The sequence below is a fragment of the Penaeus chinensis genome, chromosome 31, assembly GCF_019202785.1.
Source record: "Penaeus chinensis breed Huanghai No. 1 chromosome 31, ASM1920278v2, whole genome shotgun sequence".
Lineage (NCBI taxonomy): Eukaryota > Metazoa > Arthropoda > Malacostraca > Decapoda > Penaeidae > Penaeus > Penaeus chinensis.
In genome coordinates, this window is record NC_061849.1 from 9634665 (window position 1) to 9659827 (window position 25163).

Consider the following 25163-nt stretch of genomic DNA (forward strand, 5'->3'; position numbering starts at 1 on the left):
TTAATACACTTGACAAAAACTGGAATCATATGTCCAACATACATGATCTTACCATAGATTATAAGACCAATATTGATGCACGTCCAAATTTTACTTCAAGAATGGAAAGAAAATGAAAATTATGATGATGATAGTATAATGACTATGATAATGATATTGATGATGATGATGATGATAGCAATAAAATAATAATAATAATAATAATAATAATAATAATAATAATAATAATAATAATAATGTCACTGACTACAGGAAAATATCAATTTCCTATAGCACTTTAAAAAGACCTATGCTAGAACTTTAGATTGTTATACTCATACTTGAATAAAAACATAACATCCTGCACAATGAAGAACTGGTGAAGAAAGTATGCTGAAGAAGGCCATGATTTTTGCAGCTGCTGTTAGATGATGATGATGATGATGATGATGATGATGATGATGATGATGGAGGATGACTAATGATAACTGATAATGATGGTTGATGGTTGATGGTTGATGGTTGATGGTTGATGATTGACGATTGATGATGATGATATGATGATGATGATGATGATGATGATGATGATGATGATGATGATGATGATAAAGATAAAGCCAACTCTGCTAATGATAATGATGGCAATGATACTGATAATCTGTGGTAATATTCTGTAAATAAAGATAAATAAATCCAACAGATAAAAAATATTTTGTGCATTAAAATAAGAAAATTATTTCACAGTCATGACCATGTTAAAAAAAACTAATAAAAAAAAACTTAAAAAAAAAAACTCACATTGGCAATCAGCTTAGAAAGAATTATCTAGTCCACAAGACCAGACTGGGTTGGTAGGTTGTGTGTTTAATGATGTCTTCATTACCTGTGTTATACAATGCCTGGCCAACCCGCACTGAGAATCACTTTTTTTATTCTTTTTTTAACTGAACAAATATTCATTAAGCATAAAGACTGTGCTTAACAGATGTGTCTATCAAGAGTTCAGAGGATACCAACTGTACTTTTATCCTCTTGCTATGTTATGTAACAATAAAAGAAATCATCTCACTAAAAGGGAGCAGCATTAACATACTTTGTGTTTTCAGTGTTGGTAAACCTTTACAATAAACCGAGTACTAAAAAATGATGGGCAATTCTAAACACATTGGTACATCTGTTAAGAATCCTTTTAAAAGGTGCACCATCACCATTGTACTGTTATCACAATACATACTTTTCCAAATGCATCAACAGTCTGTTGTCTTGTGTGTTTAAATGCTAATCCAAGAGGACCATTTTTCCTTTTCCTTAGAGGTGGTGAGTTCTCACAGAGGACCCACAGCCCCTATTCAATCAGAGTCTTGGAAAACAGTTATCAGAGTAGTTACGATGCATTTACTTTTCTTCCTTCAGTTGTATTCTCCCCAAAAACGACAAACAAAGGCATGAGTGACCGGCTCATCAGTTCCTGAGATATCCATTTCACAATTATCTTTGAGGTTTCATCACTGCCACCAAAGTCACTAGTTCTTTTCCACCTTTTGGCAGAGATTTCTAGGTCAAATTATGTGTTCATTTTTTTCCTCTAATATACTGTTTGTCTTACATATGCCTGCATAGCAAGTCTTATTACATGCCAAATTGTAATCCTAGGCACTAAATTAGTTCAATGTCTAATATGCATCCCTTTCATCATGGAATCATCCCTGAAAACAAATGAGGAAAAAAAATTCCCTTCATTTACGAAATGAGGTGTAACTGTGTTGACCAATCTGAAAATGAAGTGTAAATATTACACTGTTTTTCTAACGAATAAGGCAGGCTACACACAATCTAGCAGGGCCAATGCAATCATGGTGACAGAAAGCACCACACTTCATGCACATAATCATGGCTTTCATGTTGCATGGACAACCATCCTCATTGTTGTCCCCTTTAATCTGTGGTGGCATTGCATGCATACCTTGATTTGTTGGGTTGCCCTGCATGTTCATGGAGGCCATGCCATTCATGCCAGGCATTGCATTCATCTGGGCAACATTATTCATTGGCTGCATATTGTTCAGGGTCTGCATGTTATTCATGTGTGGTATGTTGTTCATCATCATACGCATATTTGGTCTCACAGGCATGCTTGGATGCTGTGACACAATTGGATGTTGTGGATGCTGGTGTTGCACTGATTGTGGGGGCATACTGGGGTTGTTATTGAGATTCTGAAATGAATTGACAACACTGGAGACTGTTGTGACAGCTGGTACGTTTCCTGAGCCAGGGACTGGACCCGTACCAGGGCCAGTGCAGTTTGCATTCAACTGCATTGGAGCCGCACTAGTTGCAGGTGCTAGGCTTTCCACTTGGTTCTCCTGGATGCTCTCTGATGATGTGTCAGAGGACTGAGAGGCCCCAGCCCGTGTTGTGACAAGCTGGTCACTGTCACAGCTACTTACACCTGGACTGGGGTCACCTTCGGATAAAAAATGCTGTCCAGCTGAAGTAAGTATAGTGGCTGGGGAGCCCTGGGCACTGCTTGTTTGCACAACAATGCGTGGGCCCACACTGGAAGGTCTTGGGGCCAGAGCTACCATGACACCACTCTTATTGGGTGGGGCGCTGGCTGCTCGTGGAGGTTGCTGTGAATCACTGCTAGTTATGCCTTCTCCATTCACATTGGATATGTTCTTTAGTCTTAAAACTTGCAAACTGGAGACAGGTACAGTCTGTACGACTATCTGCTTTCCTCCTGTTGTGGGTCGCAGGATGGTGATTGGCCTGGAGGTGGCTGTTGGAGGGGCCATGCTGCCCTCACAAACCTCATGCTGAAAAATGTAGACTTAATTAGACACACAGAGCTTGATAATTTAGTAACAATAGAAGAAAAAATTGTGATGAGTAACTGTTTGCACCCAATTTAAGAAAAAACAAATAATCAAAATCAAAATCAAGAGATCAGTATATCAGTCTAATTTGGACATATCTAAGCAAGCAAAAATAGTAGTTACTTATATAAATAACCTATATTTTCTGGTTATCTCAACAAGTTGAACAACACATTATTGAACTACATTAGGGGAAAAGAAAGCTCCTAATACACTCAAAACTATTCATTCTAAAAGGGAAGAGTAAAACAAGGATTGCTATATATATATATATATATATATATATATATATATATATATATATATATATATATATATATATACATATATATATATATGTATATATATATACATATATATATATATATATATATATATATATATATATATATATATATATATACATATATATATATATATATATATATATATATATATATAAATAGTTCATTTATCTGATAAAAAGTAACCATAAATAGCAAAGATATACAAGAAAATAGATACAGGAATATATAAATCATGCTCCATAACTGTACCCCTTTGAATATCAATTAATCTGGTCATTCCTTGCCTACACAACGGACAATATATAATACCTGTGAAAAGATTAATTTTCAATATCCAGACAAACATGCACACAGGTGCTGCAGGGGCACACTCACACACATACAAACACACACACATGCACACAGAAAAACATTTATTTCTAGTCTTCAAACACTTACATGCATGTAATGTACGTTTAATACCAATTTTTCTAAATAAATTATATAAACTAAATGATTTCCTACAACAGCTTAGCTCTATGCTAAATTAGAAGCATATATTTCTCTTTCATCCTCTCATGTAATCAACAAAAAAAGCAATCAAATAATCCATGGCAAAAGTCTGTATAACAGAGCTCTTTTGTGTACTACTGTGTACAAATGGTCAAACAGGCATTTTAAATGGGCAGAGAAGGGATTTGTATTCAGTATCCTTTTATCCATATCCCCTTCACGACGGGTCACGTCTCTAGACGTCATAACAAACTGCTCGAAATGTGGCGTGCGGCTGTACGTCGCGGCGGCGCGCCAAAGTGCTACGAGGCGATGATCCGGCTTGATGTACCAAACTCCCGCGCTCAAAGTCAGCGCGTTGCCATTAATCGCCAGAGCGTAGTTTTTTTTTTAGTTTGCTTCACCCGTCACCAAGGGGATATTGGGTATTGGCTTTAACTAAAGCCCTTCATAAGTTTCTGACACCAAATAAATGCATGCATAAAATGACCTTTGTATAGCCATACAAACAACTACTCCTGGCATCATAATCTGTATCAAGGAATGGACGACTGAAAGTAGACATGAAAAAGGACCACAACATAATATCACAGCCCATCAAAGAAAATAAACAAAGTCTACTTATACTACAGGATCATCACAAATCTCAAGTACAGTCTCACCTGCAAAATGATAGAGTGGGAATTAGGTAAGCACACAGCTGAAGATGGGGCAGCCGAAAGCCGAGGTGTCGGCTGAGTATTATGGGTGATTCCCCCACCTATCACAGGTACTGCAGAAACTGTGAGGGGACTTGGGGAGTTAGGGGGGTTCAGGGATATGGGGGATATGTCAGAGGAATCAGATTGAGGATTGAGGTGATGCTGAGACTCTGTTGAAAATGACACAAGCAGTGGTCCACTGCTTGTACCAATGCTGCCACTACACCCACCACTACTACTGTCACTAATGCCTTCACTACTGTTATTACTTGGGTGAAGGACCAGCACCCTACTGCTAACTGGTGTTACACCACTTGGTTGAGACATCACTACCATGGTTGTTACAGGCTCCCCAAACTTGAAACTGCAGAGGCTCTCACTCACATTACTAATGCTTGCAATGCCAGAAACACTCCCACCATTTCCTTCCCCATCACAACCAATACTGCAGCTACCTACATCAGTACTATTCTGTCCTGAAACAATGACATTACTTTCTGGGATATTTGTAACTGCACTTGAGTCTCTCATACAGCTGCCTCCAACACCACTTCCACCACTACCACTACTGCTACCACCACCACCACCACCACCACCAACACCACCAACACCACCACCACATGTAATCCTTAGTTTACCATCAAGCAAAAGAGAGGAGGCCCTACTTGAAGAAGCCAAAGGTACCTGGGATGGGGTTGAGAGAGACTGGGGTGTGACCATTTGTCGTAGCACCATGGTCCCTGGTGTGCCAGCTATGGGTGGCATCACAGTGGTCCCAGCTGCACCACTGACACTTAGAGCCACCTGACGGACCATTCGTGGGCCACTGGTAATGAGTTGGGCCCCTTGTACAGGTGATGTGCTACTGGTGCTGTTACTGCTGGTAGTGGCAACAGCCTTGACCACAGTAATAGTCTGCACTTGGTTCTGTGGGGAAGATTGCACCACCACCTGACTGTTCACAGGATTGGTCACAACAGTATTGCCACTGCTGACTGCAGGAGAAACCACTGTCTGCCCACTGGTGCTAGGTTTGACATCTGCAAGTAATGCTGCTGGAGTTTTGAGCTGAGCTTGTAACTGGTCCCTGTTAGGGCTGTTGGCAATAACAGCCTGGACGATTTCATATGATCTCTGGATGTTAACCCCTCCTGGAGGCCTGCTTCTGGTTACCTTCAAGGCTATGGTTCCTGCACCTGACAAACCCTGAAAGAGAGCATAAAAGCTAGGTGTAATAAAGGACTGACAACTATGAACTATACCTAGCCACCAACGTCATAATATCATAATTTTCTCATGTTCCAGTATCTTTACTTATGGATAAAACTATCTTTGGTACAAAAGCTGGCTCCTTTACTTTCATTTATAACTAATTCCTAAAAGTTATAAGGTTAACATTTTAATTCTGGTGATTTTTACCAGTACTACTTATCAATGTATATTCACTCTCAAGATAAAGGGTATATTTGAAGTGCTTGACATAGTAAAGACATGTTAGCATATAAAAATATTAAAGCCCCACCAACATTACAGCATCTCTCCTTTAATTATGTATTTTAGAAACTATTTCCTGAAACCTTTTAAATCTTGCATCATTTTGATACATTACTGTAAAAGGGGCATTTATATATGTACAACTTAAGTCTATCAAATTCACACAATACAAACAACAAATTTATCTGAAACAAAAGGAAATAATAATCAACCTACAAACATTTTCCTTCTCAAGCCACATCTACATCAGTAAGGACAACTTGGCATAAAATGCTGAACTGAGATGTTTTGTAACACTATACATAAAAAACTGGACACTAACAGTGAGTACAGGCCAAGATTGGGAGTGTTGACACTTGCAACTTACCATACTGGAATTGGATGGCAAGAACAGTTTATGTAACAATATCCCCAGGCAGAAATGCATTCTATGATAATGTCCATAAATCACAATTCAGTAAGGCCATGTAAAATGCATGCTCCTAACCTTATCTGCCTGGGCCTAGCTAGACCTGCTCCCTGCCAGTGGGGATGTGGCCTTAGGCTCAGATCCTGAAAATGTTACAAGCAAACCTTTCTGTAAGACTTTTGGCCTACCTGAGGTGTTCTGACAGGTTTCACTCTAGAAGTAAGACTGGCTACTGATGATGTTGGCAGAGCCTGAACTACAGTATTTGCCATATGGGAGACTGGTGTGGCGCTGGATGAAACCTCCACTGGCCGAGCCTGACCAGCTACCACAACTGTTCTGCTTGCTGGTGGACTCTGTGACGGGGCCAAAGAAAGAGAGGGCGAGACAACTTGTACAACTGGGGAAAGTCTTGAAGGCGAAGGTGATGGCCCAGGTGAGACTCTTGTTACTGGGGATATTCTTGGTGCAGGAGACATCCTTGGATTTGTGACCACCACTGTACTCCCTACTGATGAGGGAGCACTTACAACCATCACTGCTGTTGGCTTTATGGGAACCCCAGGAGCTCCTGTTGCAACAGGAGGAAGATTGTTTATGCTGACACTACTAGAGACAATCTTAGGAGTTACAGTCACTGATGTTGTTGGAACCCGAGTTGTTCTGGGTGCTTCATTCTGGCAACTGACAGGTGTGGTTAGTATCTGGGCAGGTGCACTAGTTGGTCCTGGTTTCGCAACAAAACTGTTTGTCACATCCGCATTCGACACACGGATTTTCTTTGAGGGCGTGGTTGTGGTGAGTGCTAGTCCATCTTTCCTTTTTAAGATATCCTTTGACAAGACACCTGATTCTACATTCACCACATGAGATTGCAGAGGCAACTTTTCCTCTGCTGAGAACACTGCACCGCTAGTCACTTCAGTAAGATTGTTCTTACTGGCATGCAATGGTAATGAAGAACTAGTGAACAAAGATAATGAGTTTGGGGGAAGGGGTGAAGAACTTGGGACATGGGGCAAGGTCACTGGAGTCACAGCTGCCAAGCTTGGTGTCTGGGTTGCAGGCGAAGCGCTGGGGAGCCCCAATAAAGAATTGGCAGATGGGTTAATGGAGCTAGACTGGCTTGCAGAACATCTGGAGAGTTCCTCAGCCAACTCCCTCTCTCTTTGCTTTCTCCTCTCCGCTCTTCTCTGAGCTCTCCTTTGAGTTCTTCTCTCATTACGGGTTGCTATGTGCTCAAGCACCTTAGTTAGCTGGCTGATGTGTACATCGGAAAAGCTTGAAGTAAAAGCTGGTGTTGTGTGTGACTCTTGTGGGGGTGACATAGACACACTCCCACCAAGGGGGGAGGGAGGGTTGCTAGAGCTGGTTTCCCCCTCAGTGCTACACCAACCCTGCTTCACTCCCCAAAGTGGTTCAAAGTGGGCAACCTGGAAAAAGAGAAATCTCAGTGCATCACATATTTTAACTTTCAATACTTCAATAATTTAGAAGAATATTAAATCCTATAATTTCCATCTACAGAAAATCATGTATTCAAATGTCACCAACAATAATATATCCATTTTTCTCAACACTGTTAAATATCAGCATACCTTCCATGGGTCTAACTTTGTACGTTCTCTCTCTGCTTCCACTTTTAACTTGACCTGGTTGTCATGTGTGAACTCTCCTTCACCCAGACGACATCTCCATGACTCACAAGCACGGCCAAAGAATTCGTTATTGAGGCCCGTTGGAATAACTCTGCAGGGAGAGAAAGAGATATAACAAAAGGGAACCAAAAACCTAAAAAAACAAGTTACTCTAAAAATCTGAAGTAATATTACACATATAAACCACTCACTTGAGTGTGTCATCAGCCCCAACTGACTGATCAACCATTGGCAAAAGCTTGATCAGTCTGTGCTGGTAAGCTGGAGGAAGGCTACCGAAGGTGTGTTTATTGAGGAGGGCTCTAAGGTTGACACTTGTAAGGATGGAATCTGGTGTTTCCAAGTCCACATTTCCTTCCTTTGTCTGTGCCAACTGTGCTGCTGCAGATAATTTACGTTGAGACCTGAAACAAAAAGAGGAGTGGCATGTGTGTGATGAGTGTCACTAAAGCCTTAACCCATAACCACCAGGCAACAGAAATCCTGGTTCACGTGACCTATCTGGATCAGGTTAAAGATGTTATATATAGAAGTTAATTTATAACCCAGTTATAGTATGAAACAAATTCAACAAGTGGCACTTTTTCTGAACATGATAGAGCCATATTAACACCACTCATTTCAAATTAAGGCTGATATTTGCTCTTCCTATAAAAAGTATGTATTAAGAAAAAATGTAAAACTATCTTGGTACCCTATGGCAACTTTAACTAATGCCCTCAAATCTAAGGTTTTCAAAGCCCCAACTACATTCCACTCTCTCCATGGCAAAACTGTACAGCAACCAAAATGTATCTGAGAATGAGTATTTACCTTTTCCTGGGTTTGAAACCTGGGATGGCTGCCAGGTATGTCTGCATAGTAGTCATGGAGGGAGAGGATGCATCTCGCGCTGACGGTGACGACTGCGAGGCTGGGACACGTACCACTCTGGAAGCTGCAAGTTAGTGTGAAACATTATATCAAATTTTGTTATGTAGTATAAATTCAGGCAAACATTTTGTCAATAAATGAAAGCAACAACTGACATAACAGTGAATAATTAAAAAATATATTTTTATATCAATTTAGGGGACCTTCCTATACAAGGGGAACAGAGATCTATGTTACAATAAAAGGAATTGGTTAACCCATTGGCAACGGGTATAGAAAACTAAAAAATACTCTACGCTCTGGCGAACCGCGGCAACGCGCCGACTTTGAGCTCATGAATTCAGTACATAAAGCCGAATCATTGCCTCGGGGCGCTTTGGCGCACTGCCGCAGTGGACAGCCGCACGCCACATTTCGAGCGTATTGTTATGACGCCTATAGGCGTGACCCGACGCCATTGGGTTAAGCAGTATTTAAATTCATGTTTATAAGAAGATTAACCAAATGCCACCAGGGAAAATGCCGTACTCTTTTCTTTTTTTTTTTTCTCTATGTCTCTGCATATAGATGGCTCTGCTAGTGCTTAGCCACAAAGGAGTCAATTAGTAGACTTTGTGACCTTTCCTTGAACTGGCAGGAATAACATTTCTTTCTACTTATGCTACAAAAATTGATGGTATTATTTTTATTATAGACATAATAATTACTATAATGTTATAAACATTAGTAACAGCAAAATAAGACAGTTTATGTATATCAAGGAAAAGGGGAAACAGGTGGGACAGGTAGTACTCATAATTGGCACATTGGTGACTTGGTACAAGTGTAGCCATCTATGTGTAAAAACAATTAATAAAGTAAACTCACAGTGGGCATGTCATGCACATACATGCCATGCCCGTCGGCATTGGGTTAACAAACATGCATGTTACTATTTACAAACAGAAACCATGAGTTCAAGCCACTTCAATCAAACAATTGTTACTGTTGTTTGGAAACATAGAATTACTATAAATGACTGTAAACAATACTCATTTTTCTTTTAATAGCCAAGCCAAGTCACCAGAAAGAGTAACGCCCAGAGATTTCTGGTACTGTCATTGTAAGGTAAACATGGTGCTTTAGTTTTTATGTGACTTTTTTCAGTTGGTGCATATATCCTTAATTTTTTTCTTTACTACATGCAAAGTATACTGTTAAAAACACAAAATTCCTTATGCAAACTTATGTCACATCTATTAAAAGCTTATATAAAATAAAGAATGAAATATATAACTTTCTATTCCATTTTCCTTCCAAAACTATCTATAACTATGGTATGATAATTTAAATGTTCAGTGACTTTTCATATTGGTCCTCATTTTTCTATGTGAATATCTAGATGCAACTTCTTATTTTCCTTTTTTTTTTTTCATTTAATTCTATCCAAACAGAAGCAAATAAAGAAATTCTCTCATGATAATCCCATATCACAAATCTTAAAATTTCTTCTGATAATCCCTACTCAAGCTATTCAAGTTTATACACATTTTTTTTTAACAGTTCATCAAATATGGTATCGAGGTGGAGCACAATGAGAGCAATTGCCGAGAGGGGGGAAGCATCACCCAGGGATAATCCACAAAACCTGGTCTCTTGAAATTTACAAGGAAAACATACAAAGTCTCAAGACAATGTTATTTTTCAGGTCGAAATACAAATCTAGCCTTGAACAGTGATCACATTTGTTCCACATCACCAGGGATCCCCTGACAGGCACACTGAGTGTCTGTCAGGTATAAGCCAGGGGGATTGGTCCCACTGTACAGTGTCCCCCATAGTGTCTACAATAATCTCTTGGATGAAATACACATCGAAGATAGCTGGGCATGCCTATAGCCATCATGAAAAAACAATTCATCATGGCAGGTACGGCTAAAGTTCCGCAGGAAGTTTCACTATAAGTAGCAGACTCCCTGGCCAAAAGGCTAGACGGTTGCCAGAAGTAACCAGAAAGAGTGACACCCAGAGATTTCTGGTACTGTCATTGTAGGGTTAACAGAAATAGAAAACTCACCAGTAACATTCTAATAACATGTACCATTTTTAGTGTAATCAGTGATGAACAAGATGTACTTGTGGACTAATACAAACTAAAGTTGGGTGGAAGCAAATACTATCACTGAAATTTAGTAAAACATCATTAACTATCAATCCTGACACTGCTTTGCCAGCCATGCAATTATTATTTGTGGCTATTATTTCATCTTAGTTCTCTGGCTATTACTTTGTCCACCAGCTCTATGTCTTCAGTATGATGGAGTGGGTGTGTATTTGTATTGTTGATGAAATTAATGTTTATCTGTATAATCTTTAAAATTTAAATGAAGGACCATTGTTAGTTGTTCAACCCATTAATTACAGGATAATATGGGGCTCACTTAGCCTCCACTCCGGATAGTATGTGCAGGCTTGCCTCCTGGGCCTTTATGGGATGTTGCACATGCCACACCACACCAACAAAGTAATGTGATTTTTTTCTTATATCATTTGTATGCAAAACATAATTTTAATGTTATTGCATAATCAGAGAAGCATATGCATTTTAGTTGATAGATTGAACCTGTAGTAGTCTGATTATGTACATTAGAGTCAAATTCAGTAAATAAGGTATGTTACACTCTATGTACAAGCTTGAATGTGGTTTTATTGAAGGATAAACAATATTTTAAAAATCACTGATTTTCTCAAATATTTATACGAAATAAGATATTTCATGCAGTGATATATGCAGTGGTTGCTGCCACCATGGTTTCAGTACTTCCCTAATCTGTGTCATACTTCATGACAGTCATTTTAGCAGAGTGCCAAAAGATAATATGAGTAGTTGACACGAGGAGACAGATCTCATAAACAAAAGTGAAGGTTACCTGACAGGTTCACATCAACAGCAAGAGAATGCCATGTTTTGGTGTGCGACATCTTCCAGACATAGCATTACACATTTCATTCTCCCTCAGGCAATGCCCCAGGGCATGTGCGTATGAGAGTTCCTTATAAAGAACAGCATATATCGACATTATGTCAGCCATAACATGAAAGACACATCACCCAGAGCCAGGACCAAGATAGCCACTACCTGAACCCCACGTCATCCATTGGATAAGAGTTAATATATCTTACTTGTTTCTAGAGTACAGTTATACCTAAAATAATATGATAATCGGTGTTTAGACATTCAAGTAATCAATTTTATAGAGTAGGATTCTTCCCCAACTGTGAAGAGAACCAAGATGAAAATCCTGCCTGGAGTGGCACTGCTGTCTTGGTCTTTCGCCCCAGCTAGAAAGGAAAGACGATGCCAAAACAATTACTGTACTATAATTACTAGGAAGCTTATTACTTGATTGTCTAAACAGTGATACTATTGACACAGTGATTACTATACCATGTTTGGTACAATTGTACTGTAGAAATAAGTAATATATAATACAACTAACAATGATGCCTCACTAAAATTTTAAAGATTATTCAGACAAATTCATTTGATCAAGGTATTCAAACACAAATCCACTCTCACAGCTACAGAGACACAGAGTTCACTTCACACATTATTTACAAACTGATGGAAAAAGTGAGAACCACAGAACAATTATGGAATACCATTCATAAATATCAAGATAACAGTAAGTTAAAAATGTATGAAATCAACAAGAAACTTAGCTTTCCATGGGGTATAATCATACAGCTGGCAAGGCTGTGCCATGATCATCAATTACTAATATCTTATACAATTTGAGTTACAGTATTTGCTTCCTCTCAAAGTTAGTTTTTATTAGTCCATAATTAGGTTTCTTGTACATTACTGATTACACTAATAGCGGTATGTGTTATTGGAAAGACTATTGTTGTATTATCTATCTGTTGAAATATGGGGTATCAAGAGTAACTGGCCTGGTTGAATGATATAGGATAATTAATAAAATTAATGGATTGGCTTTTCTAAGTTTAGCGTCCTCTTTCTTGATTTTTTTCAGTCTACAGTAAATGCAATGATATTAATAGAATCCATGGCTATCTTTGATGCAAAGTTCATCCACAAAGTTACTGTAGACTGTTTGGTCTTTTCTGGGACAATTCCTTTTGACGGAGGGATGCTGTGCATAGTGTGACCAATCTGTAGCTGACAGACAGTGTGGTTATCTAGGGATTCCTGGACAGACAAGAATAGTGTGACCACCCATTTGCTCCCTTTCACCCCAAGCATAAAAGTCCCCTTAACACCAGGCAACACTTGTCCACCCCTTATACTACTTTCTTCATTCACACGTCAATCTGTTACTTCCCACATATTCTCCAATGTCTCCTAAATTTTACATCAAACTTCATCACAGTGTTCCTGGCACACTTCTGCATCATTCACTGTTTTCTCAATTTTCTCTATTCTCCCACTGCAGCATCAGGTCATTCATACCGTAACCACAAGTCATAAAGTATGCTGATACTTCACCATACATTCACAATTTTTGATGCTTTACTGAACCCTAAAAAATAACATAACCCACTCACCCTGTGTGCCTGAGGATAAAGCATTAGCATTAGCACCAGTTTGAGGCATGCTTGGTTGCATAGAGGAGCTGGCACTGTGGAGGCCACTGTTTGCTGCTGCATTGTTGGCTATCCGGGAGCTGACCCTCGTCCCAGCCACAGGATGACTGCTCGTTGCGCTCCCTTTGGCTGCAGATCTGGACCCAGCTGTCCCCTGGCTGGGCGAGTGGGTGGCTTTACTCCCAGATCTTGACGTGGGAGGGGAAGGGGTGGTGACTGCAGTGAACACATTCGTTTTTTCCAGTGGTTTAGACAGTGTGGGAGACAATGAGGCAGGAGGGCTAACTGCTGGATGAAGAGACTGTGATGCTGGATTGGGTGAGGTTGCAGCTACACTCTTCATAGTAACACGAGTAATTGGGGGGGAATTGCCAGCAGCAATTGAGGTATTTCGTCTTCGACGCCGAGCCTGCTGCCGCAGTGCATGTTTGCCTGTTGAAACTGGGTAAGACAAACGTCTGATGACTGCACCATTGACCTGTGAAAAATAATGTACCAAGTATCAACAAGCATGCTAGAATTACATATAAATATAAAGTAAAATGAAATATGATTCTTTTAATATGAATATATCTATTAAATTTATTTTGGAGTAATATCATTTTAACATGGCTTACATAGTTATAGAAAGCTTCACAACTGCTTAGTCATGAAGGAATTAATTACTAAGCATACTGGATCTTATTTATTCATCCTATTACTTGAACTTTGGGAGAGAAAAGTTATTTTGATCACTATTTAGTACTGTTAACCCCTTGATGACGGGTAAAGAAAACGGAGGGGGGGGATAAATGGCAACGTGCCGACTTTGAGCGCGTGTGTTCGGTACATCAAGCCAAATCACCGGCTCGTAGAGCTTTGGCGCGCTGCCGTGGTGTACAGCCGCACGCCACATTTCAAGCGGTTTGTTTTGACGTCTATAGACGTGACCCGTCATGAAGGGGTTAACCATATTATAATATTAATTCCAATAAAAATAATACTGTTCATAATAACAATAATAGTATTAGAAATAAAACTCTTATTGAAAATTAAAGGAATTAGGGTAAATAAATGAGGTCTGGTATACCAAATAAAGTGTCCATTGGTGATCTAAGTGCTTGTGAAGCTATCTATGGGTTAACAAAACTGAGAAACAATGCTACAGTGGACAGTGCATGTAAGCAGCACCAACGAGTAACTACTGATATATACAGCATTTATACATTTTCAACATTTACAAAGAATTAACTAATATATAACCATCATGAAAGTTTAAGGCCCACTTAATACGAAGAAAAGAAAAACAAAAAGCAGAAAGCCAAAATAGAAGAAGGATATAACAACTGAATATCTTCATGGTTTTGCTTGGCTCAGAGGAAACTGTGAACAATGCCATGAAAATGCTGACCTTATGTGCTGGACCTGGTGACAAGTCTGGTGGTTCAGGGGGTACAACAGTGACCCCATCGTCTATGCTTGGCTGCACATCCATAATCTGGGTAAGGTTGACCACCGGATGGCCAAGGCTCCTGGTTGGTTGGCAATGATCTTCGACAGCATTCTCATTCACTGTGTCCACTACTGGGTCCTCTCCCATTGGCTCCACCTCCAAATCATCACCTGCACACAGTACAACTACAGTGAACTGAAGTCATTTTATAATCTTTGGGTAGACTTTTGTAAACAATCTGTTTCCTACAGCTTATCTCACTGGTAAGGATGCTGTGCATAATAAGCAGGTAATGATGATAGTAGTGTCAATTTTGTCAACATGAAACTAGTGCGAGTGTATCTTGAAACCTCAACGAAAAAAAATAAATAAATAAATAAATAAATGTGCAAGCATAAACCTAAGAAAAAAAAATAATAATAATAATAAAAAATAAATAAATAAATAAATAATAATAATAACAATAATAATAGTAATAAAAAAAAAAATAATAATAATAGTGCATGCTTACCACACTGTCTCTTACCCTGGTGGGTTTGGTCTAAAGAAGAGGCTGCTAAGGTTTCCATCAGGCAACACCCACTAACCTCTCGGCAGTCACCTAGTAGTCTTTGGCTGGCTCATCTGCAAATTTTAGGTAAAACATCAATACCATCAATACACTAAGACACAGATATTAAGGGCCTCTTCAGCAACACCAATCCAACTCTTTAAAGTTAAATAACAGAGCTCGGAGGCAGGGTGGGGAGGTGACTCACTGCTCGTCCTAGATGCTGACTGGATAATGGTACCACTGCCAGTCACAAGAAGTATTATGGAACAGGCGAGACAGGCAGTACTTGTAGTTGGCACATTGGTGACTTGAATTGTGTAAAAACAATTAATAAAAGTAAACTCACAGTGGGCATGGCATGTATACCCATTGGCATTGGGTTAACAGCTCACCAAATCTTAAGCCTCTTTGTTAACGTTAACATTTGGGTTGGCATTACTGAAGAGGCCCTAAGTCTACTTTCTTTTGAGGTATGTAATTCTACCTTTATCTTTTGTAACATCATGAGATTTATATATGAGATCTACAGATTATATAACAAAATAAATACTAAAATATAGTAATAAAATATAGTAATAATAATGACATTAATAATGATCATGATAATAATTATGATGATGAGGAGGATGATAATATAATTATTACTATATTATAACAAACAACAAGAATGACAAGAAAGACAATGACAATGACAGTAACAATAAAAAATAATAATAAATATAAGAATAATGATAATAATAAGAATAAGAATAAGAATCAGAATATTAACAACAACAATAATAATTACAATAATAATAACAATAAAAAGGCAATAACAATATCAATAACAATAATAATTATAACAAAAATAATCATTACAATAATGATTATGACAATCAAACAACAACATGAAACAACAATAATAATGCTGAAGTTAATGATGATAATAATAATAGCAATGATAGTGGTAACAATCACATAATAATAATTGATAGTATTCAAATAATACTAACAACAATAATAACAATATCAATAACACAATAAAAATAAAGCAACAAGTAGGTGTAAACACTGAACGATTAAAACAAAAAAGCAGTAAAAAAATAAACAAACGAAATAATAAATAAATAAATAAATGAACAACAATTAAAATTAAAAATAAAGAATGACAATAATATCAGTAATAATACAAAATACTTAGATAAAAAAAAATACAAACAATGGTTAATGGTTAATGGTTAAAAGCAAAATAAATGTGCTAGACATCTAAGGTCATGTAGCACTATAGTTAATGTTAGTGAAGGGTGGTTGGGTTAGTGATTAGTTATTAAAGCTGGGTTAAGGAATTGGTGAGTGAATGGGTTAGGGTCGGGTGAGGTAATGTAAAGGGGGTTAGATCAAGTGAAGGATATATATGCGTTTGAGGAAGGAAAACAGGTTGTCAAAGCAGAAAGTGTGAGATTCTGTAAGGATGTCTGATAAGGTTGGGATGTCTATGTAGGGAGGATAGGTAATGGCAATAACAATAACAATATCAATAACCAAAACAATAATAACAATAAAACAACTTAGCAACAATAATAATAATATAACAATAACAAAAATAACCATGATAATAATGATAATTTTTGGAAGGGAAATATCAATATTATTAATAATAATAACAATTAGTCTACACTAGGAACAATAAAAATAACTGCCTTTGAAATAATTAGCATAACATAGACAAATAAATAAAACCGTAGTAGTAATAATGATAACAGTATATGAGATTAATTATCATTATCATCATCATAATGATGCTTCCATATTGATAATAAAAACAATAGTCATAACAATGACAATAATCATGACAATAATGAATAATTATCATGACAATAATGAATAATAATCATTACAATAATTATAGTTACAACAAAAGTAATAATGACAATACCACCACTAACAACAATATTAATATAAAAATTCACCTATAACAATAGTTATTATAAAAACTAATAAAAAATATTACTATTGCTAATGATAATGATAATGATAATCATAATAATAATAATAATAACAACAACAATCAGAATATATAATGACATATATAATATAAAGAATACTTTTATTAACAAAATTAATAACCATAAGAAAAAAAAGAAAAAAAAAGAAAAAAAATAACAATAACGATAATGGTGATCGTGGCCATGACCGTGATCATCATAATAATAAAAATAATGATAATAATGCAAATAATAATAATAATAATAATAATGAATAAAATGATAACAAAAATAAAAAAGATATTTGAAAATGATAACAGCAAGAATAATAATAATAATAATAATAATAATAATAATAATAATAATAATAATAATAATAATAATAATAATAATAATAATAATATTAATATTAATATTAATATTAATAATAATAATAATAATAATAATAATAATAATAATAATAATAATAATAATATTAATAATAATAATAATAATAATAATAATAATAATAATAAGTATATTAATAATAATAACAATAACAATAACAATAATAATAATAATAATAATAATAATAATAATAATAATAATAACAATAATAATAATAAAAATAATAACAACGACATTAATAATAACAAAATTACAATAATAAAGACAATGAAAAAAACTATAATAAATAATAATTATAACAATAATAATATTGATGATGATGACGACGATAATGATATCATTAACAAGAGCATTATTACCATCATCATTATAGTTTCTACTAGTAGTACTAATACTAATACTAATATTAGTATTAATGATAATTGTAATAATAATATAAAAAACACCAATAAAAAAATAACAGCAACAAAAAAATTGTAATAACAATAATAAGAATAACAATAATAATGATAACAATAACAACAACAATAATGATAACAATAATAACTACTACTACTACTTATAATAATAATAATAATAATAATAATAATAATAATAATAATAATAATAATAATAATAAAAGTAATAATAATAAAAAAAAAAAAAAATAATAATAATAATAATAATAATAATAAGAATAAGAAGAAAAAAAAACAATAATAAAAATAATAATGGAAATAATAATAATAATAATAATAATAATAATAATAATAATAATAACAATAATAATAATAATAATTATTATTATTATAACAACAACAACAACAAAACAATAATAATATTAATGATAATAATAATAATATTATAATATAATATTAATAACATAATAATATAATATAATATAATATATAATATTAATAACATAATAATATAATATATAATAATAATAATAATAATAACAAGAAGAAGAAAAACAACAATAATAATAATTATATAATTATCATTAAAAATAAAAAAAATATTATTATCATAATAACAATGATGGTGATTTTCATTATCATTATCATTATCATTATTATTATCATTATTATCACCATCATTCTTAATATTACTATTATTACTATAGTGTTAATAGTAATAGTAATAAAAATTGCAATAACAATAATAATAGTAACAATTTCAATAATAATCATAATAACAATGACAGTAATGATGATAATAACAATATTAAAAACAATATTGGAAAAATTATGATGATGACAGTGGTGGTGAAGAAGATGGTGATGGTGATGGTGATGATGATGATGATGATGATGATGATGATGATGATGATGATGATGATGATGATGATGATGATGACAATAACGATGACAATAGTGGTGGCAATAATGAAGATTATCATTATCATTATTGTTGTTATTATATTTTTATTATCATAATTGTTATCATTATTATCATTAAAATTATTCATATCATTATCATCAAATCCTCCTTATAATCATCAATATCATTATTATTTTCATTCTCAATAATTAAGATATTAATCATAAATTTATAACGATCATATAATTATGATTGTCTTTATTACTAAACTAAAATTATCATCAAAATTAGCATTATCAAAAATTGTTTTTAGTATTATCATCATTATAATGATGATGATGATGATGATGATGATGATGATGATGATGATGATGATGATGATAATAATAGTATAATGATATACATAATAACCATAGCAGCAACATTAACAATAAAAAAATATTGAGAATAATTATAACTATAGTGATAATATTAACCATACAATAACACCAATAATTACAATAATACTAATAATGATGATAATAACGATAATAATAGTGATAATACTAAAACGATGTTAATAACAATAAAAATACAATATTATTATTAATAATGAAAGTGAATGCATCTACAGTAATAAAGATAACAACAATAAATATAATGATAATATCAATAACAGTAATACCAATAATAATAGTAATAAAAATAGCAAAAATACCATTAATAATAACCATAACACTAATCATAAAGATTATTATAGCAACAATGACAATAATAATAATAACAATAACATTAAAAATAAGATTAGAAATAAGATTAATAATATTGTTATAATAACAATAACAACAATAACACTAATAATAATAATGATAATAATAATAATGATGTTGACAAGTGATGGTGATGATAATTGATGATGATTGATGATGATGATGATGATGATGATGATGTGTATATATATATATATAACATGTAAAGAAATAATGTGCATGCATATTAGAAAATGAATAACAATTACCACATCAAAACTTTATGCAACTCATTCTACCCTAAGATCCTGCCTTACCATGTCCCTATCTAAGCAAGTGACCAAATATAATTTATTGTAATTGTCCAATAAACTCTTAATTAACTTTACCTATACTAGCCAAACTGAAATTTCCAATTCAACAATAAAGCATTACTGTTATTACTATAATCATAATCATACCTATTATATATCATATTTTTACACTGGTACTCCATTATCATTAAAATCAGCAAAACTGAAATTATCATCATAATACCTGTACCATTACTGCTATCATCATTATCTGAACCCCTACGATCTGGATGGCGTAATCATCACGTCATGAAAAAATTTGGCTCGAGAACTGGGTGGTGTGATCTTGCCATCTTGAGTATTTTGGCTGAAGGTGATGGGAAAGAATTGCCTCGAGTACACAAAGCTTAAGGTATATGATTAGACTTATTCATTTAGAAAGGGGCTTTTGCATTATTTCCATTGATAAACGAGTGTGGACTGTAGTGTCCGTGAGCTATGACTGGAAGAGTGTTGGATCCAGGGAGGATGCCATTTCTATGCACAGCATCCTATTCCTGGCTGTTATGACCAGTGGCACAGGTTGTATTACAGAAAAGAGGGGGGGGGGGGAGAAAAGATAAACGAAAGAAAAAAAAAAGAAGAAGGAAATTAAAAATGTTACTTAATGCTGTTATTCTTACAGTGTTATGGTCTACCTAGTGAGATTATATGGAATCTATGCAAGGAAAACAGTCTATTACCTTCAGGATAAAGCAAATCATATGATAAAAAAGCTGAAAATGTTTGTGCATAAAAAGAGGAGGCACAGAGTCTTGTGACCAGCCTAAGAGTGTTCGCATGCGCCCAGCCTACAAAACGCACACCCATCAGAGTGGCTGCTTATGTAAGCCTAATGTCTGTATTTTGAGTCTACCAACTGCTGTGAGGCAACCAGAGCCAATGGGTTAAGTATATTTCATCATTTCCATTACTGTTATTATTTTGAGCACCTTCCCATTAACATTTTCATTACTATTATTCCTATAGTTATAATCATCATAATTAATATTGATCCATAATATCAACAAGAATAATGATAATCAAAATATTACTACTGTATCAATGCTGATTATCAAAATAATAATACTGTATAAGTAAAATTATCATTTTCCTCAATAAATATCATCGAAGCATGCCTTACTTCCATAATATATATAAAAAAGTCCCATTCTGGTATGTACTGCCATTACTTCTAGACTTTAAAATTATCCTACATTTACAGAATTACCAAATAGGATGAAAAGTACCAAATAAAACAATCACACAGAACAGGCTCCACAACCTTCCTGCAGATTGACCCCACCCCTTTCCAAAAGAAGTGGGAAAAAAACAATAAATACAGCATACTTTCTAACCTCTCATTTCTTGATAAATTCTGCACTAATAAACCAAAGGTACTTTCCAGCTATATTCCCAACAGTTGTAATAATCTGCACTATTCGGTCTATAAATTTGCACCTATAACACCAGTAATACTTCCCAACTATAACAATGACCTTTTAACATGCAAATAAATAAAAACAAGACATATTCACACATACAGTACACTACAAATGGGAATACAATTCTACATAACATACTAGTATATCAATTACTCAAATCTTCATTGGACTGTATGGATTACCAATTGGATTTTGAAATGGATTACTTTGCTGCTGATCACAAATTGTTCTATGATGTGGCATCAGTTAAACACAGCCACAATGAAAAGAGTTTGGACATGAATGAAAACTGATCTGATCTAAACAAAATAATAACCCACATATAAACTGTTAGTGATTCATAAATCATTAGGGACATAACTGATTTTCTAACAACCTGACAAGCTGACTAGGCCCTTGACAGTTTGACCATTAATGCATTTGACACAATGACTAGTGCTCTTTTAGTGACCACCATTAAGTGAATGGATAGGAAAAACAACCGAATTGCACACTGAAGACATCAACAGAACAGAGTATGTTCTGAGTGACAAAATCCATGATTATGATTTACAACAGGAACAGCTAGTTAGTTTGCATCAGTTTGAAACCTGACAGTTTCTGAAATGTCCTCGTGCCAAGCAGCGAGCAAACTGGAGAGCAAACAACACAGGACACACAAGCTGCAGCGATCAACAGATCCGTGAGTCTGTCTGTACCTGCATCGACCTCCCTCTCCCCTTCGCCTTTACTTTCTGTCTCCGATGCTCTCCTTACCTCCTCCAGCACCAAACTGCTTCCTCATAGTCCTCTTCCCTTCTCTCCAGGACACGTCGGGGAATCCTTCGAGGACTGTTAATGAAGGAGAGTTCCAGAAATCACACTTTCCAGGTTCCCCTCCCACTGCTGGGGAGGAGAGTCTGCTGGACGTTGGATCCTCTACTTTAATTCTCTTCACCTCGCGCGGCACTGAGCTCATCCCATCTCCCGCTTTCTATCTTGTCTCTGTCTTGACCTTAACTCCAGCTGGCATAACGTGCAACGATCGCGCGGTTGGGTGATTCTCTCGTCGTGGTGAGAGCTTTCGAGTCAGGAAAACTGCCTCTTGTCAGCCATTGTTGATGCGTTTCCACTAGTTCTGACTTCGGCCGCCAGGGGGACAACAAAGGAAACAAGAGAGCGCCGCCGTGCGTGTCCCGCTCGCCTTCGTTCCTCTCTTTTAAAGTCATTTCACTCCACCATCAATTGATATTTTATGTTATTTGCACAATGATACCATTTCTTATCAACTCCAATGGCTGAGCAAACGGATTATTGGGTAATGACGCTCAGGAAGTCCAGACAAAGTTTGTTTACTATGCGGTGTTTGACTGATGTACGATAACATTCACAACGTTCGAGAATCAACACCAAACAAATTTCATCGCACGTCTTTCATGTTTAAAAGACACGATCAATAAATTAAACCCTTATCTCCTATATCTACGTATATGCAAGCTATAACTGTCTAATTATTCAAAAGATAAGGAAAGTTTTTGACTGTCAAGGGCACCACGGTGGTGGATATTTACATTAGACAACTGAATGCAGGAAATTTTTTAAATTATTTTTCAAAATCCTTTTCTCACCAAAGAGTTGTCATGCCAAAGTTTTTATATAAAGGGTACAAATATCTGATTCACAGTCCAGATCTGTTGAATCTGTAATTAATAAGTACATCGAACAAACTTTAAATCTACTTTACAAAACATCGTTCATGACAGTTACAAGAGGACTGCGGCATACAGACAAACAAACACACACACACACACACACACACACACACACACACACACACACACACACACACACACACACACACACACACACACACACACGCACGCACACACACACACACACATACACACACTCACTCACTCACTTACTCACTCACTCACTCACTCACTCACTCACTCACTCACTCACACACACACACACACACACACACACACACACACACACACACACACACACACACACATACACACACACACATATATATATATAAACACAAACACACACACACTCACTCACTCACTCACTCACTCACTCACTCACACACACACACACACACACACACACACACACACACACACACACACATACACACACACATACATACACACATACACACACACATATACATAAACACAAACACACACGCGCGCGCGCACACGCACGCACACACATACACACACACATACACACACACACACACACACACACACACACACACACACATATATATATACATATATATAAATGTGTATATATATGTACATATATATGTAAATGTGTGTGTATGTATTTCTATATGTATATATACATACATATATATGTATATATATTTATATATGTGGCTGTATGTATATACGTATGTGTGTGCATATATGTGTATATATGTGTATATATATGTTGCTGATGTATATACGTATTTGTGTGTGTGTGTGTATATATGAATGTATATATACAGTTATATATATGTATATACATATATACATATACATACAGACATATATATGTATATATATGCATATATATATATATATATCCATATACGCAAACATATACACATACACACAAATATATATATATATATATATATATACATATACATATATATACATCTAAAACACACACATACACACATACATAATTTATAACATATAGACATGGTTGTGTGTGTCTCTCTCATGATCTGTCCATCTACTTATGTGTCTGTCTGTCTAAATATACATACTATACATATATTGATCTACGTCTTTCTGCATATATCGCTTCTACCTGAGTTGAGCTGTTAATCCTCTAGCACTTGGGAAAACAATGAATGTAGGGAATATTTTAACCCTTGTAAACGGGTAAAAGTACTATGGGGAATATCAATACTTTTTTCCGCGGCTCATATTTTTAAAATATAAATCACAGGTATGTTTTTCTTATTTTTGGGGTATGCCCTAGGTTATATAGTGGGTGAGACACGCATCATCACACATATTTTATCGGAGGATGCATAGTCACACGCGGGCACATATTGCTAAACACATACATACTTGCACAATACTGATGGGTTTATAACCACACGTGTATTCTCAAATATACAAATACTTACATATAAACAGTAACAGAGCCACATATACACATAAACCGACGCTGGAATACATTATACATCCACACTCACTGGTATAATTGATACATTCACACAACCAAGGTCTATATAAGTATGTGGACCTTGCACACAGCCATACAAATACATATAAAGCAAATACGCAAATACATGCGCGCACGCGCACACATTTCAGCATCGACAGCAACGAATATTCCCGCCAAAAATGATTTCCCTCTTATTTTTTTTGCAGGTGTTGTTTCCGTGCTACATTTTACTTTTTCATGTATGGGCTATGGTGTTAACTTCTTAATAATTTATGTTACACAATACAATGGACCAACGACTCCCAATTAATCGTCAACAAAAATGATGGGCTCTTTGTAACGTGAGTAGAGGGACAGAGAGAGAGAGAATGCACGTGAAATAATTTTAGCGTGTAAATCCATCCGTAGGAACAGCATACCAGAATACAAATCAGCTTGTCAACGAGTAGCTTCCGAGATCAACAGACGGGAATTCCGAAAGTACATAGAGACA

General features: G+C 35.4%; 1 protein-coding gene across 2 annotated transcripts; it reads right to left on the reverse strand.

Moving 5' to 3' along the window:
• Positions 1 to 655: 655 nt before the first annotated feature.
• Positions 656 to 22629, reverse strand: LOC125041761 (polycomb protein Asx-like). 2 transcript variants are annotated; one of them, XM_047637020.1, is made up of 10 exons: positions 22259 to 22629; positions 15318 to 15415; positions 14750 to 14961; positions 13321 to 13837; positions 8713 to 8836; positions 8091 to 8303; positions 7840 to 7990; positions 6430 to 7674; positions 5023 to 5544; positions 656 to 2798 (listed from the first exon to the last, which is right to left on the reverse strand). In XM_047637020.1, exons 2-10 carry the CDS (start codon positions 15358 to 15360, stop codon positions 1785 to 1787), a joined length of 4041 nt encoding a protein of 1346 aa, XP_047492976.1. In that variant the 5' UTR covers positions 15361 to 15415; positions 22259 to 22629; the 3' UTR covers positions 656 to 1784. The 2 variants fall into 2 exon arrangements, with proteins under 2 accessions (XP_047492976.1, XP_047492975.1); XM_047637019.1 differs by having other exon boundaries at positions 15303 to 15415.
• Positions 22630 to 25163: the final 2534 nt, after the last annotated feature.